Below are 16,956 nucleotides of genomic sequence, written 5' to 3'. Positions count from 1 at the left end.
CTTACCAATGTGCTAGAGTTACATATTTGTTTATTTACTTCACAAAAATTTGTTTTAACCTTATTTTTTTTCCTTTTTTTTTTTAAAAAAAAATATCAAAACTTATAATTTTTTTTCAAAAAATCTGGGGGTTCAATGAACCCCCCCTAGATCCGCCCATGAGTGCACCAAAGGGGGAAATTTTGGAAAAAGTTCATAAGAGGCGTCATTTTCACAAATTTGACGTGCCTCGTGTGAATAAAAAAAAATTAAATACCTGCTTTTTTCCTATTGGTTAACCACAAGTGACCAAGTTTTTAACGATTAAGTTTTTGCTTCCTTTTTATTTATTTTTTACCAGAATTACCCCTCTAATCACCAAACGGTGAAAAAAAATAACATAATCACCAAACGGTGAAAAAATATAAAACATAATCACCAACCTTATGCTTAACTCAGATAAAACATACGAAGTTTTAAGTAGAAGTTGATATGATTCCAAACTTTTTGATCCGTAATCCCCTGCTTCACTTTATTGTGTTAGCTGAATTTCGAAATTTCATTTCGAAGTATAGTGGGGTGGCTCAGTCATATGGGGCTAAGGCACAACAGTGCACGGCCATGAAACTTTGAATTAAGCAAGTACATAGCTATTAGTCTATTACATAGCAATTAGCAACTAAATGAGGCATACAACACAGCAATCTATAAAACATACTATTATGCCCAATAACCGTACTATGCAAATACATGTAATCGTAGTTGCTCAGTCATGAGTGTCCAAAAACATGAACTGTTGAGGGTTTGTTCAATAACCAATATAACCGTACTTGGCTCAACCATGCAACTATCAATTTTTAATTTCCAATTGAATGATCTATTGAATGATCTCAGAGTTAGCAAAGCGCTGTAATTCAGGACAAATGGAGATCTCTACTTTGCTTCAGCCAATCACAATTTGAGCAATTTTGTGTTATATGGCAATTGGAGAAAAATCACTGCCGGAGAAAGTCTTCCGGAAGTGCTCAATCATCTCCTGTCTTCTCATCATTATCAGTATCCCCGCTATCATCGGAAACATCCACTTTCTGATGCTCGCCTCCAGCTGTATTGGGTTTGCTTCTCTTCTCCTTCTTTCTCTGCTTCTTTTTCTGGCGTTTTGCACGCTTTTTAGCTGCTTGTTCTTCAGCAGCTTTCAGTCTTTGTTCTCTTCTATATTCGAATTCTGCAACCTCTCTCCTTCTTTGATAGTCAACTTCCATTCTGACAAGCCTGTCTTGCTCTTTCCGCCTCATTTGCCGGTACTGCAATACAAATTTAGCATTCAAACCAGGATAACAAGAATCTGTCTTTGGGTCACAAAAAATAGGAAGGGGGAATAAACACAAGAACATAAGCGCACCTTACCTGAAATAGGCCATTGGTCAACCCATATAGATTATATATATTCAAATACACACACACACAGAGGTAAGATAAACAGGCAGAAATGTAGGAGTCGAGAATGTCAGGTGCACAACTATGCATAATTGCCATCAATTAGGTTCAACATGTTTGACCAGTTTTTTAAGGAGCTAGTAAAAGGTAATAATGAAAACTAACTTGAGCCTTGAGGTACTGTGTCTAAGATAAAGAAAATTATGTACTTCACTTGTAAGGTCCACCCTGATACCCTCATCCAGATTTTGCATTTTATTCAAATAATGCATGCCAACACAATCACAATCTTAGTTTCAGTTGTTTTGTCTTAAAACAAACAGCTAGTAATAACTCATTTCTCAATGGCTCTCCAGCAAATGCATTTTACACACCAGAGGAGCTATAGGATGGGCACGTCAAAGAAGAGAATAAAGTAACCATGGCAGTATGGCAATGCCCAAACTCAACCTCATGCTTATACAGTAACCATGACAGTAAAACTTGTAGAAGGTTGTTAATAAAACTTATAGAAAGTTGTTCATAAAACTTGTAGAAGGTTGTTCAAAGGCACCCACGGGTTCCCAGCTAAACATGACAAATTGACAAGTATACTAAAGCAAGAGAATATATGGTTCCACCATTCAGCAGCAGTCAAGGTTATTAAATTCAAGTCGAGAGTTGCAGTGAAAAGTTTGAAAACAAAAACTTTGATACCTTTAAACCTAAATGACTTATATAAGTGACAAATGAAGCTACAAGAAGAGTGTTACACAAAGCAAACAGAAGATGCATTTGTCATCAAACCAGCAAAAGAAGATTCCTCCTTTTCTCCCACCCTAGATTTTCCTATTTGCTAAAACCTTTCAGTGGATAAAGGTTGCAATTATATAAGAAGCATTGCTTATGTATTGAATTATAGTTTTCATTGACAAACTAAATGCACCCATTTCCGGTAATTCAGCCATATGCCCTACCTATTACTTCCATCTACAACATCAAGCAATAAAAAAAAACAAGATGATGAACTTGAGCTGTATCATAAACTTCCTCATCACACAAATCATCCACGTCGACCATGTGTCTCCGTTTCCTTATCACTCATGCTCCCAACTGAACCATTTCCATAAACCAAAGTATCCACTCCAACTTCCAACTAATAATTCATAACACAGAAAACCGCCCCTTTGCTCAATTTGTTTTGTGATTATAACCTCCTAAGAAATTTCAACAATTGGTCATGATCATTTCACTTACTCTAATTTTTGCAGGAGTCAAGCTCGATTTCAAAAATAAATTACAACCCGAAATACATTACACACATAACTTCTTACACAACCAACTAGCAATAACCACAGAAAAACTCATTAAACAAATAGGCAAAATCATCCTTAAATCGCATCACTTGCAAGATTCCACTGTATACCACAAGCATCAAAATTTCCCCTTTTCGCTTGTTAAACAGTAATCCCTAATTTCGACTCAAAAAGATATCATCTTCAACCACTATATTTACTCCCCCAAGTTCTCATAATCTATTGTTCTTGCAAATTAAACTGCATTTAGCTACCAAATCACAACTGAATAAATAAAATTAACAACTAAAATTTCCTAAAAACAACATAAAGAGTTATTTAAATAAATGAATGAAAATTAAGGGCTTAGGGTTTTAGAGAAAGGAAACCTGATGAAAATCGCCGGAGCCAGAACCAGCAGAACTACCAGAAGTATTACTAACACGAACAGGAACATTCTCAAGAATACGACGTAGTTTAATCTCAATATCTTCCTCTTCTTCTTTGAAAGGAGCGCGAGTGTACTCTACGATCGCGTTGCTTGTCGATGGCGGCGGTCTAGGTGGCAAAGCGGACATTGTTGTCGGCTTATCTTCTACTGCAACTATCTGTAAGTCGCCTTCTAACACCGACCTCGATTGACCCGATGACATTGTTTTGATTCGAAAAATTGAATGAAATTGGATGGTTTTGTAAGAAATTGAATGGTATTACGAGAAGATTTTGTGATTAATTGATGATTTTTGAATGATTTGGGGGTAAAATTGGGGGTAAGTTGTGAATTGAAAACCCTAGAAATTTGATAGGAAATTGCGGCTTCCCGGGGAGGAGACGAGTACGGATTATTGACGGAAAGAAAGACTAAAGAGTATAGAACAGACAAAAAATGAGAATCGATTGATCAATGGTTAAAAACGGAGTATGTAAAATAGGATGGGTATGTAAAATGTATCCTTCTTCTGTTCCTTTATTTTTGCCCGTTCTTATTTATTGGATTGGATTTTATTTTAAAAAATTTAACCATGCATTATCGTTTATTTACAAGAGATTACATACTATGTAGTAGAGATTATATACTATGTAATTGAGTGGGATTTTGTTAGGTTCCTCACATCTTATATTTTATTTATAAGACGCGTTTTGGAGACCATGTAAAGTCAAATGGGGCATAAATGTTTTTTTAGATTTTAAACTTATATAAGAATCAATGGTTAAAAACAGACAAATATGAATTTAACCTTTGAATTTGTCTAATTTAATATAGTGATGTATCCATGTATAGTCTCCAAAATATTTGATATGAAGTAATAGATAAGACTTAAAAACAAAAAAATAAAAAATAAATAAGACTTTAATTTATTAGGAATATTTCTTTTCAATGTTGTAAAAAAGTCTAGACAATGTTTTTATACAGATACGCTAATGTAACGGAAGTAGTATCTAATTAAGATTGTGTCCTTTTCAAGAAGAAAGGGGCTCATTTGATGAAAGAGATGGAAGGGGGCTCATTTGATGAAAGAGATGAAGAAAATCCCTCAAATGAGTCTCATGAGATTTAATCCCTAAACCTCGGAGATATAATGTGGGAATAATATCACTACTCCATCACCTCAACCTCAACCTCAATTACATTACTAAAATTGATTTGTACTAATAAAGCAGATAGTAAGCTAAGATTATAACATACTAGTGTATCAACACAAAAACTTTACACCAGTAACTACTTGTCTCATCCTTGTGTTTCATTTTCATTTGATATATCCCCCATTTCCTCGTCTTTTGACGTTAGTTTCTTCTACTTTTCTCCCACATACAATCTTTGATTTATTAAAATCCAAACTTTTCTTTTTCCAACATTGTCAATAATGCCAATATTATATTATTATGATTCCTTTCACCGGCCTGTTTCCTTTTTGTGATCAATTACACCATTTATTTCCATTTGAGAAACTACTAAGAAAAAGAAAGTAGGTCCATATAAACTCTTGCCAAAAGTCAACTCTGATTTATCCATTTATCTGATGGTAGCTGCTAAGCTACGGCTTTATAACATTACAAGACTATGAGTTTGTAACTTCTAGTCTTTTTTATATCTAAACAACTTTTAAATTTATAAACACTTTGATTACAATGATGATGACCATTGATGAAGACCAAAAGAATGAGGGTTTGCAAGTCTTGCGAGACTTCCTTAAGCAACACCCGTGGTCGGTATCAGACCCCGGTGTATCATCAATGAAATTCGAACGCCCGCCTCGGGAGTACCTCTCCTCGCCTCTTCTTCAAGGAAAATTCCAACTACAAGAACACGAGACTTCAACATTAATCAAACATGGATTTGAAGTAGAAGATCAACAACAAAATCGCGATCAAGGTAACTTTGATGTCTTCCTAGGTACTAATAGTGTTATGCATACACTCAAAACTATAAGGTCAAGAACTCTAGGAAACAAAAACTTTCTTAAGTGGGTGTTTACTTTGCTAAATGTGGTTGTTGAGCTATGTCAAGCAATATTTTCCCAAGAGGAAAATGAAAGAAAAATGAGTCACAACATTTACCTTAAATTAAGCATCATTACTTCCTCTATATGCTTAATGATGGCGATTTTCGAGACGTTTTATGAAGTAAAAAGAGTTGGAGTAGTATGGCAAAAGAGAGGTTATTGTTGTTGGTTTTACTATCCAGGAAATGAAGGGAGATTATTTGGCAGATTTTCTCTTTACTTCGGTCTCATTAGTTCAATGATCCAACTTGTCATAAACCTAGTAGAAAAACTTGCTAAAAAAGACATTGTAAAATTTGACTACATAGAATTGTTGCTAGCAATTTGTTATTTGGTTGCAGCAATCATTGGTACTCCAGAGAAAACGCCTTCGGCGATATCGATTAGGTGTAATGTTCATGGATTAAGTGTTGTTGAAGCTACAAATGTTGAAGGCCATGAAAACAGGGTATACCAATGTCCTCTGTGTTACACGGATGAGTATGTGGTGCTTTGAATTTGAATTGTTTATATTCCTATGATTCACTGTTAGGCATTGCAATTTTATTTTCTTTCTCGAATTTTAGAAGACTATCTAGGAAAAATTACAAAAATTCCTAATGCTAAATTATTTTTCTATGTTTCTTGTATCATCAAAGTTTATATTTTTTTTATCCTTTGTAAAAAAAAAAAAGTTCATATTTTACTCTATTGACTTGTTTATTAGTAATCTAACTTGTTTGATCATATAGTGATTAATCTTAATTAGTTCTAAACTTCTAATGATAAATATGTTAAAAGTTTTAAATAAGTGATTATTTTACGAGTATTAATTTTACCAAGGGTACCTTACTACTTTTTCCGTTCTTTTTTACTTGACCCACTTTGACTTTTGCATTATTCAATACCTCATCTTTTGGGAATAATATTTAAGAAAAAACATGCATATTCATGTGGGTTTTTTTGAATTCGTCTAAACGGATACTATCATAATATATAATTTTTACTTATAGAAAAATAAAGTTATGGATCATTAAAAATTTTATAACCAATCGGTTGTTGGTGTAGTGGTGATTGAGACTACACTTGGTAGGAAAGACTCGTGTTCGATCCCCCGCAACAACAATTGGGAGGGGACTGGAACCTAACCATCCAGAACTGATCCCCGAATCCGGATTAGCCCAAAGGGTGAAGCGGGTGGAACACCAAAAAATAAAAAATAAAAAAAAAAATTGGCAATCATGATAAAAGAAGCAAGTCAAATAAAAACGGACCAAGTATGTAATTGTCAACGTTGCAGCTCGAATGAACGATCATTTGTCAGTTGTCATCCATCAGTGTAGGACATTACTCCTATGATGATACGCGTAATATAGAAGACTAAATAGCATAACAACAATTTACTCGAAATAGTGAACGTCCAAGAATTTGCCTTTTGATCATCAGAGCTACTAGTGTGACACTGTGACTTAATTTCATGTGGTTTAGTCATTGGTGTGAAGATTTAAGGAAATTAGGACTTTATTTGACACATCAATTGTCTTGTAAGTATGCAAGTACTAGAGAGTTACGGAGTACCTTGTATAATCATGACAATAAGAGTTATGACTTGTGAGACAGTGGCCAAAGCATATTAGCTACGGAATACAACACGTGTAAAAATAAAGGCGTGCTTCATATTTGTAAGTTTTGCAAGTATGTGGAGAGATCTAATATACTTTAATTGATATATATGTCAATATACAATTTTGATCAATAATAATTTAATGATTATAAAACAAATTTAAGTTGGTCCAATAATACAAATCACACTTCAATAATGATATTAGTTTCATGATAATCAATTGGTTTTAAGGATGGATCTAAGTTTAATCTAACACTAATAATAATAGGTTTTTTGGTCAGAAATTACCTAACGAAACCCAAATTGTGAGATTTTGTGATAAACTACCTAATAAAAAAAATATTGTAAGAAACTATCTAATAAAAGATAAAATGTTATAAAATATTATCCACCATTGATCTAATTTTTCGACTTTTTTTTTTATTATTATATTAACGGAGACGTTGACTCGCCTTAAAACACCCTAAAATAAAAGTCGGTGTACGTGACTAACGCCAATACCAACAACTATAACAGCAGGTAACTCCAGTTAAGTAACGATGATTAAAATTACTATACGTAGTACACGGTCGGGTGACTCGGGTGTATGTGGCTAGAGAGACAAGTCAGTTTGTTGCATTTACAATCACAAATTCACAAGTTACTAAATACACGGAAAGACAACGCTAGTCTATTTATATGAGCATATGTTTACTTTTTGTTGTTCATTTCCAGTGAATTTCATGGAAACCAACTGGAAGGTGCTTAGCTGTTGCATTTACAATCACAAATTCACAAGTTACTAAATACACGGAAAGACAACGCTAGTCTATTTATATGAGCATATGTTTACTTTTTGTTGTTCATTTCCAGTGAATTTCATGGAAACCAACTGGAAGGTGCTTAGCTGCTGATTTCTACTCACAAATCAGTTTACACAGTTAGAAGTAGAGCTCATTATAAGTATAATAGGTAACGGTGTATAGTATAACTTGTTCAACGCTACTCAATTACTCCATAATCAAGTTAGTTAAAATCTTCCCTGCTCCTCATTCTCATTGAAATTCCCAATGGCCGAACTCGGAACCACCCTTGCTGATAAGCTCATGGAAGTCGCCAGATTTGCGACCATCAAAGAATTCGGTTGCAAATCTCAACTCGAAGACCTCATCAAAACTGTCTCCGCCATCAAGAATGTGCTCTTTGATGTTGACTCCAAGCAGGAACGACTCTCCCACGAATCACGTGGCTATATCGAGGATCTCAAGGCTGCTCTTCATGATACTTGTGTTATTTTTAATGAGTTCTTGAGATCGCAGAAGCTGTTGGATGCCAACAAGGGTGTTACTATCCAGGAAAAGATACGCCGCTTTTTTAAGTCGGATTATGTGCGTCTGGCTTATAGAAGGTTGCGTGTGGTAACGAAGATTAAGAAGAAATTGGATGCTAACCTTCACAAATTTGAGCTTAGTGTAGTAGACTGTAATCATATTTGTAGCATAAGGGAGGAAACTAGTTCCGACGTGGATGCGGAGGAAAATCAACAATATCACGATCAAGCTAATCTTCACGTCTCCCTAAGTACTACGAGTAGTACTAGTACTAATAGTTTGGTGCATATACTCAAAACTATAAGATCGAGAACTCTCGGAAACAGAGATTTTCTTAAGTGGGTGTTTGTTGTGCTTAATGTGGTTGTTGAGTTATGTCAAGCTACATTTTCCCAAGTGAAAAATCAAGGAAAAATGGGTCCAAATATATACTTTAAATTAAGCATCATTACTTCCTCTATATGCTTAATGATGGCAATTTTGGAGGCGTTTCAGGAAGTAAAGGGAGCTGGGATTGTATGGCAAAAGAGAGGTTATTGTTGCTGGTTTTACTATCCAGGCAATGATGGGAGATTATTTGGCAGATTTTCTCTTTACTTCGGTCTCATTAGTTCAATGATCCAACTTATCATCATTTTACAAGAAAAACTTACCAAAAAAGATATTGTAAAATTTGACTACATACCATTGTTGCTAGCCATTTGTTATTTGGTTGCAGCAATTATTGGTACTCAAGAGAAAGCTCCGTCGGCGATATCGATTAGGTGTAATGTCCATGGGTCTAGTGTTGTTGAAGGTACAATTGTTGAAGGTCATGCAAGCAGAGTATTCCAATGTCCTCATTGTCAAAGAGAAAGGGAAGAGGATAGGGTGCTTAATAGATGTTGATTTTTTTATATTGTGAGGTGTGTCGTAACATTATGTGACAAATTCAAGCAAGGTGTAATTTTAGTATTGAAAGTTTTTTTACTCTTGTAAGAGATTATAGTCTAAATAATGCGAATTCATTTATGAATAATATACTCCATAGTAGTTAATGAATCTATCCAGCAATCTTACTTGCTTGTACACATCACGGTTAATTTTCGAAATGCGGCAAGCCAGCAAGTAGTCTCAAATTGAATAAGAGAAGGAAAAACAATTCGGCCCAACATAATTTTGGGCCTAAGATTTTTGCTCAAATTTGAAGTCTGCCAAATGATCATAACTAATACGAAGTAGATTTTAAGGGGTATTGCCCAACTCACATAGAGCATGTTTAGTTAATACATAGTATATTTTTTAGGTTGGAAACGGATTCGGTTAAATCATTACTATTATTCAATGTTTGGTAAATAGATTTGGTAATAATTACCTTTACTTAGAGCAAGTTTAGCCGGTGACATCATCATTTTGTGTCTTAAGATTTATACTTAAGACTTTTCTCATTTTTCTTCAAAAATCTCAAGCAAGTCTCAAGTTGAGTCTTGAAATTTCAAGAGTCAACTTAAGACTTGAAATTGGGACCCACTTCACCCACTTCATTTTTATTTTTATTATCCCTTTTTTTTTTTACACTTTTCTACATATAATATGTCAAATATTTAAGTCTTAGGTCTAAAGTGATAAATTTGTGTAAGTCTTAGTGAGTCTTAACAAAAATTTGATGACGTCATTTTCAATGAGGACCACCAAAAATGATGTCACATCCAAGTCTTAAGACTTGAGGCTAAACTTGCTCTTAAGGGTAAGGGATTCCACCATTTGCTACCACTCCAAACGCCCCCATAGTCTATTCTTGTGTATTTTAAAATGTGGCGTGATCCATGAATCAGCTTGAGGTTCTTAACTAGTAAACTTAATAATGAATCATATAATGGAGGAGTATCAAGATCAAGTGCGAGTTCTAACAAAAATTTTAGCCTTAAACATTAACATTATTGAATATCAAGATCATAATAATAAGGAGATAGTTGCTCGTAATAATAATAATCTGCTAACAGACAAATAGTTCTAATTGTACACCATTACATCAAATTTTTAGTGGCAAATACAAGTTTATCTGCCAGATAAACGAATTTTTGTTAATCTGATGGTATTTTTGTAAATATATTGAAAAAACGTGGTCATTTATTCAGTACTTTTGGTGAGCTGTTCGATTACTGTTTGCAACTTGTTTTTATTGTTTAGTGAGAAATTACACATGTACCCTTCAACTAGTACATGAAAAGACACATGTGCCCTTCCATTGGTACTTAAAAAGACGATTATACCCCAGATAAAAGCTCAATTTTTAGGCTACTACGGTTTAGGTTTAGTCAATAATAATAATAAGAGTTTCATTCATTTACTCTTTTATTTTCTAAGGCCTTTGATCTGAGTAATTAACAATTTAACATAACCTAGATGGTGTTTTTTTTTTTTTTTTTTTTTTTTTTTTTTTTTTTTTGGCCACGAAATCGTTATCATCAATCTCAGCTTACATCCAAGATAAATCAAATTGTTTAATTAAGTTTCCATACTCGACAATTAACCTACACGATGATGATTCCTAGCTGCCTTAGTTGACTAATATCAATTTTAAAACTAATTCTTAATTTGGGGAACGTAATTAATTGTTATATTTTAGCAATTTTGTTTACTTTTTTAGCTGTAAAGAAGCTTAATTTAATCATTTCCGATTCTCGGGAAATTGATGTATGCATACAATCATATAATTACTTGCTAATTAGCCTGATGATGTAATGTTTATTTCTGTCTTGTTCCATTTTCAAGTATGAAAACTTACAAATAACACTTGTTCAATTCATGCGTGTATGTTTTCATGTTTTCGGAGAATAATCAATTAGTCTAAATAATATAAGAACGTGTCTTTAATATATATTTTGAATCAATTATAAATTTAGATCGTTGATTATCTCTAAGACTTGTTACAGATTCTCAATATACATCATATGAAAAAATGATGCATTATAGCAACATGGTTCTGCAAAAACTATGGGTTTAAATTTAATTATTATTTAGATTAAATATATGCTTTATAATTTGTATAGTGTTTAGTTCATAAATACCTTTTTAAGTAGCTTTTAGAGTTTTGACTTGAAAGATAAAACGTGTTATTGTGCGATTCATTGTTGTAAGTTAGCTTTTTGGCAGTTGAACTAGGGTTAAGGAAAATCTATAAGATTTAGCTTTGAGATAAAGGTAGATTTGAAGATGAATATGATAGAGAATATCCATAGAATATTGAATATTCTATGGATATTCTCTATCAGAATACTACGTAGTACATAACTCTTTATATTTGTACGTTCTATTTTCTAATCCAATGTGTAAACTCAAAACAAATAAATTATTTGAAAACTACTTTGAAAGCTAACATCAAACGCATGCAATAATAAGTAATATGATACCTAACACACAAAGAAATATCTAAAATCTATTGCAACAACTATTATTGTCGAGCATACCCCGCATAAAGATTCTCCCTTTTAAGATGAACTTTCCTATAAGTCACCTATATATCTAAACCCAACTCACAAGATAAAGCTACTAATTAAAGCGGAAAAACCTAATCTTTAAATAGTTATATAACTGCTTATCATGTTTAAATTTATTAATTAATCTGACTATTTAATTTAAATTATTAGGTTTCAATTCAATTTTATCGAACCTTAGTAACATATACCGTAACCCATTCAACTATAGCTCTCATTTTATATGGAGGTTTAAGTAGTACTATCACAAGCTAAATCCAATCTTCACAAAAAAAGACAACAAACAAACTATGAAACTATATCCAATAAAGATATTAATAGACTGCATAATATAAACACATGAACATGTTGAAAGTTTAAAACAAATCAACCCAAAGAGTATATCACAAGAAAAGATCTCCAACTTCATCATGACAAAGTTAATTAATTCGAATTACGATCCTAATAAATCCAAAAACCAGGATCATATATAATCACATAATTAAAAAGAATTATAATCCCCCCTAACTCAAATCTCAGTGCAAATCGCACTAAAGTATATATGCATGTAACTATGTGCAAAACAAAAAGGATCTCTCTTGATATGTGTTCTACATGTTCGTTGAATCATAACCTATCTCTTACACTATATCAGTATATCTTAATCTAAATTAATTAAATTAATTAACCTACTAATATTCTCATGATGATGTCATACATTCACACTGATGTTTTAAGCAATTCCTTCTGATTGGGTAAACTTTCTGCAACTAACAATATAAAATGTGTAACACATGTTACCCTCAACCTTATATTATAATATTATATCATATCATAGAATAAATATAGTTAAATAAAGTCATTGGATTCGGGCTGACAAAGGTGACAATAATGCAAAATTGTAAGGAAAAAAAAGGGTCGGATTTTTTAAATTTTTTTGTTTGTCTAGGATTTTATTTTCCCTTTTTGGAGAAAACAACTTTTGCAAGAAAAGCATGTGCTTTGCCTAGGAAAGCAAGTTTAGGTTTATTTAGCTTTCATATACTATATACTTATGGAGTATTAATTAATCAAGTTTGTTAATTGGTAGGTGGGTAATATTTAGGTCTTAATCTTGTTGTTTTTTTATTATTCTTCTTAGGCAAATCTTAGCTTGATTATTAATATTTATTGTGATAAATTCCTCAATTGTTGATAAACTAGCTTTGTGTTCCTCAATTTTATGATTTCTATGCTTAGTAAGTTACTAGGAGAATATTTTAGGTTTGTGTTTATACTCTATGTTCACACTAAAATGATTTATAGAATTATTAACGACTATTATCTATAATGCAATGGAGCGAGTTTGATCCTATGATCCTTGGCTTTGATATTTCATTAAAAATAAAAAATAATTCTTTATGCATTACTTACTACTCTGTACGTAGTATATGAGGGAGCGAGTATATTAATCACGGATTATAATGTAGTCTATGCTCATTCATCTATTTTGTGTTATTATTCATCATTTACCAACTTTCTCATTCACTTTTTTTTTTTTTTTTTTTTTTTTTTTTTGTGCTATGCTAGCTCATGTATATAAACTTAGAAATAATGTAGTAAGGGCTTTTATTTTGGAATTTGTTTATATAATAATAGTCTGATTCTTTTTAAGTACACAAGTCGATTATAAATGCCAACTTATATATATGTAATACTCCATTTAACTCTAATTAGGTATACACTTCAACGTGAATTAGCTGGTTAGAACAAATATGTACTCCATAGTACTATTTACCAAAACCTAAAGTACTTTTATTAGAGTATAATATGCCATACAAATATACAATCAACTATAGTAGTAATTAAATAAGTTAAGCTAAGAATTTTGACTTAACTGATCAGAAATAAATATGAATAAAGTTGTCCTGGACTTCCTTTAGATCTAAGGAATAAAAGTTCCTGATGAAATTGAAATAAACTCTGGCAAGATCAGAAGGAAGATAGTGGTGTTGTTCCCACTCGAGCAAACACCTAATATCTCACAACATGATGAATATATGATCTAGTAATTAATCCTATAATACGAAATATGGATGAACATTATTCCTAACTGGTAAAGCATATACTTTATGATAAAATAAATATGAAATATAGTGTAATAGTATGGAAACAAAAACGAGTGCAATGTTGGTCCATGGCACGTGATAGAAGATGGTTGTTCAGGTGCCAAAGACAATTAGGTCAATTACTACGACCACTTGGAAAAAATAAAGAGCTTATACTAATATACTACTTCCCAAATGCCAACTATCAATTACGTGTCTATGTCCAATATGACTTTATGTTAAAGATAAATAAATATAAAGTAAAATACAAATTTAGAGTACTTCAAGGATGTGTTCTATTCGGATTTTCTTTAAAAAAAAAAAAATAGGGTTAATTATGTTTAATTAGGGTAGATATGTCCAATCAAATATACAAATGATATAAATATTAGGGGCAATTTTAGGTCTAATTTGTTTATTAAGTTAAGTTTAAATAAATTCAGCTAAAATATTTCAAAAAAAATAAATAAATAAAATAATCAACTGAAAAGACAACACACACTAGCTAAATCTTTAATTTTCTTATGGGATGGTCGGAATATTACTAGTTTAAATTTTTTGTTCTTTTCAACACAAATTTGTTTAACTGCATTAGATCTCAAAGATAAATTTGAAAAAATTATAATGAGTCAAAATATATCCAATCCGATCTTCGAATTTTGAATTATCAAATTATCATATTCATTCACTTATGTAACTATTTTTTATAAGAATTATGAAATTATCGAACAACCCTTACAATAAAATTTTAACAATCATCCAAGATCCAACGGAAGCAACAAAGTAGATAAAACTTTCATTTTCATTTTCCAAAAAAAGAAACTTTAATTTGGTATTCGGTTTAGAACCGTTTTTCACTTTCATAACCTCCAAAAGACCAAAATACATACGCATTAAATAATAAGAGTATCTCTTTAATTTTGCGTACGCATGAATTTCAACGATTGGTGCCTCCCATTCATAATGCAAATATGGGTTTAACTAACTCGTTAGGTATTAGTTGGCGGTATCATTTTGACCATTTATCAACTATATAGTCATTTCATGTATCATAATTCATAAAAATTCTAAACCATCAACAAATTAAAACCACCTTTTGAAAATATCGTTCTAGCTACTTTGATGATGACATACTTTATATATGGAGGTTTAGTTTCTTTTTTTTCTTGTATTCTGTTAATTATTACGCAGTACTAGCTTAGTTAGGTATATATTTCCATCTCAAACTACGTAACTTTCGTATTTAAGTTTTTTGAAGCCATTGAATATAAAATTGATTGGTCAATTTTTTTAACAAATTAATGATGCTAGATTTTTTGTTATAACTTTACTTAATTGATTAGGTATTTACAAGACTACAAATCCTCATCAATAAACTTAAGAGTTTGAAGGTTATACTCTCTATTGTTTAATTTGTCCTTCAAATACTACTCTGTAATATGTTACATCTTCTATTTTAACGGTTGGTTTTACTAGTACTATGTCAATGCATATTATTGTTACTTGTTAGGATTGTTATATACACTTAGGTACGGCATATTTTGTCCTTCATCAAATAACTTCTTTATTACTCCGTAGTATGTTCTATCTTCTATATTAACTACTCTCTTCGTCCCTTAATTATTAGATTCCTACTTATCTCTATTATCTGAGGAATATATGCTAGAAGTAGACGGAGGGAGTATTGTTTTTATTACTCTGTATATTTGTCAAGTATTTAAATTCATCGATATCTTGCTATTTGGCCAAAGGTTGTTAATTATATACACTTATGTGCACAGTGTATTTTTTTTTTCTTGATTTGATTATTAAATTAAAGGATGGTTATTATTGCTCAATTGATTATTAAATTAACAAAAAAATTATCCTTTGTGCATCTTGTATCTGGGTGCATATAAAAAATTTCATTATTTAGCCAAATACAAAATTTGCTTTTGTGGTTTAATTTTAGTTTGGTGTACATGTCCGTTGTTTACTGTTCAATTCTACCAAAAATATTTGTTATCATGTCCAAATACTAAAATAATTTGGCAACTCGATTATTCCTTTAGATATCTTGGAAGAAAGATTACATGCATGGTAGGTATTTAACTATTCATAACACCTTAAACTAATTTCTATACAAAATCCAAAAGCAACAGATATTAAATAACCGAATGAGTAACGTATAAGTATAATAAGAATTAAGAATTAAGAATTTGAGGTAGAGTTATAAAGTTATTCTTGTATACTAAATATTAGTGTATGAAAACAAATTATCTTGGACGACCTAATTTGGACGACTTTTTATATGTTATGACTTATGAGCTGACTTTTATAAATTATAATATCCGTGTACATAATTAATTTGATGAGAATGCATGGATAGGGATGACATGTAATGGAATTAGATTTAATTTTATTCTATTTGATATGAGCACGTATACTTACGGTATCAATAATTTGGTTTTCTATCATAATCATTAGACCTTTAGACATGACTTCAACCTACCATTCGTTAATATACATACATATCATCTCATAACCTGATAACAATTAGTGGTTTTGCAATAGTCATACCAACCCTCGCTGCCCTCTCGACCACACGTACCGAAATTTCTATCCATCACCATAACGTCAAAGGGCAATGATATATATAATCGAAATTCAATATCTATCCTTAGAGTTGATTATTTATCCCTCTTTTAACATTAATCGTCAACTAAGCTATTATTATCTATATGAAGTCCATAAAATTTGTAACAAGTTGTGAGTCAATTAATAAACTGCTAAATTTATAATACTCTATCTGTCTCAATAAGATTCCTATGGGACCAGAAGTAAGTTATACTAAAACGCGCCCCAACAACATCGACAACAAAAATCTCTGCCGAAGCGGTTTATATATATGCATGCATGCCGTGAAGAAACAGCAAGGACTCCAGTAACCAAGTTATAAATATCTGGTAGTTTATCCCACATAACGGATATAATTAAAATTAAGCAAGCAAGTAGTAGAAAACTTTACCTTAAATTAACCTACTTATAATGCTTGCCTTTTCAATTAACAAAAAATAATGCAATGGCTGTCAAATCGCACAATAAATTAAATTGCAAGAGCAAATCTTTGTGTCTCAATCATAAATATAAAAAAAAATTCTCCCACGACTAAAAAGTTGTACTTGAAATTGGATCTACCTTGAGTTACATATTTAGATATTCTCTATAACAATATTTTATAGACCATAGCACGGCTGCTCCCGCTACTTTGGTGTAAGTTGAATTATATTATTAATAATACTCTCTTCGTACCTAAATAATTAATATT

The 16,956-nt window shown here is 31.7% G+C and overlaps 1 protein-coding gene across 1 annotated transcript; it reads right to left on the bottom strand.

Moving 5' to 3' along the window:
* Positions 1–572: 572 nt before the first annotated feature.
* LOC145560312 (uncharacterized) lies at positions 573–3,607 on the bottom strand. Its single transcript, XM_081621567.1, has 2 exons — positions 3,080–3,607; positions 573–1,283 (listed from the first exon to the last, which is right to left on the bottom strand). The coding sequence occupies exons 1-2, from the start codon at positions 3,341–3,343 to the stop codon at positions 1,005–1,007; spliced, it is 543 nt and encodes a 180-aa protein (XP_081477693.1). The 5' UTR covers positions 3,344–3,607; the 3' UTR covers positions 573–1,004.
* Between the last annotated feature and the right edge of the window lie 13,349 nt (positions 3,608–16,956).

The sequence above is a fragment of the Chenopodium album genome, chromosome 9 (assembly GCF_948465745.1).
Source record: "Chenopodium album chromosome 9, dcCheAlbu1.1, whole genome shotgun sequence".
NCBI classification, from domain to species: domain Eukaryota; kingdom Viridiplantae; phylum Streptophyta; class Magnoliopsida; order Caryophyllales; family Amaranthaceae; genus Chenopodium; species Chenopodium album.
The sequence above is the reverse complement of the archived record's forward strand: the minus strand, read 5'-3'. Positions and strand labels throughout refer to the sequence as shown.

What these genes read in the sequence shown, in the direction of transcription:
- LOC145560312 (XM_081621567.1), bottom strand. Translation starts at nt 3,343, where the DNA reads ATGTCATCGGGTCAATCGAGGTCGGTGTTAGAAGGCGACTTACAGATA. An exon ending in GCTCCGGCGATTTTCATCAG is followed by an intron (nt 1,284 to 3,079) that starts GTTTCCTTTCTC and finishes TTTGTATTGCAG; the next exon opens with TACCGGCAAATGAGGCGGAA.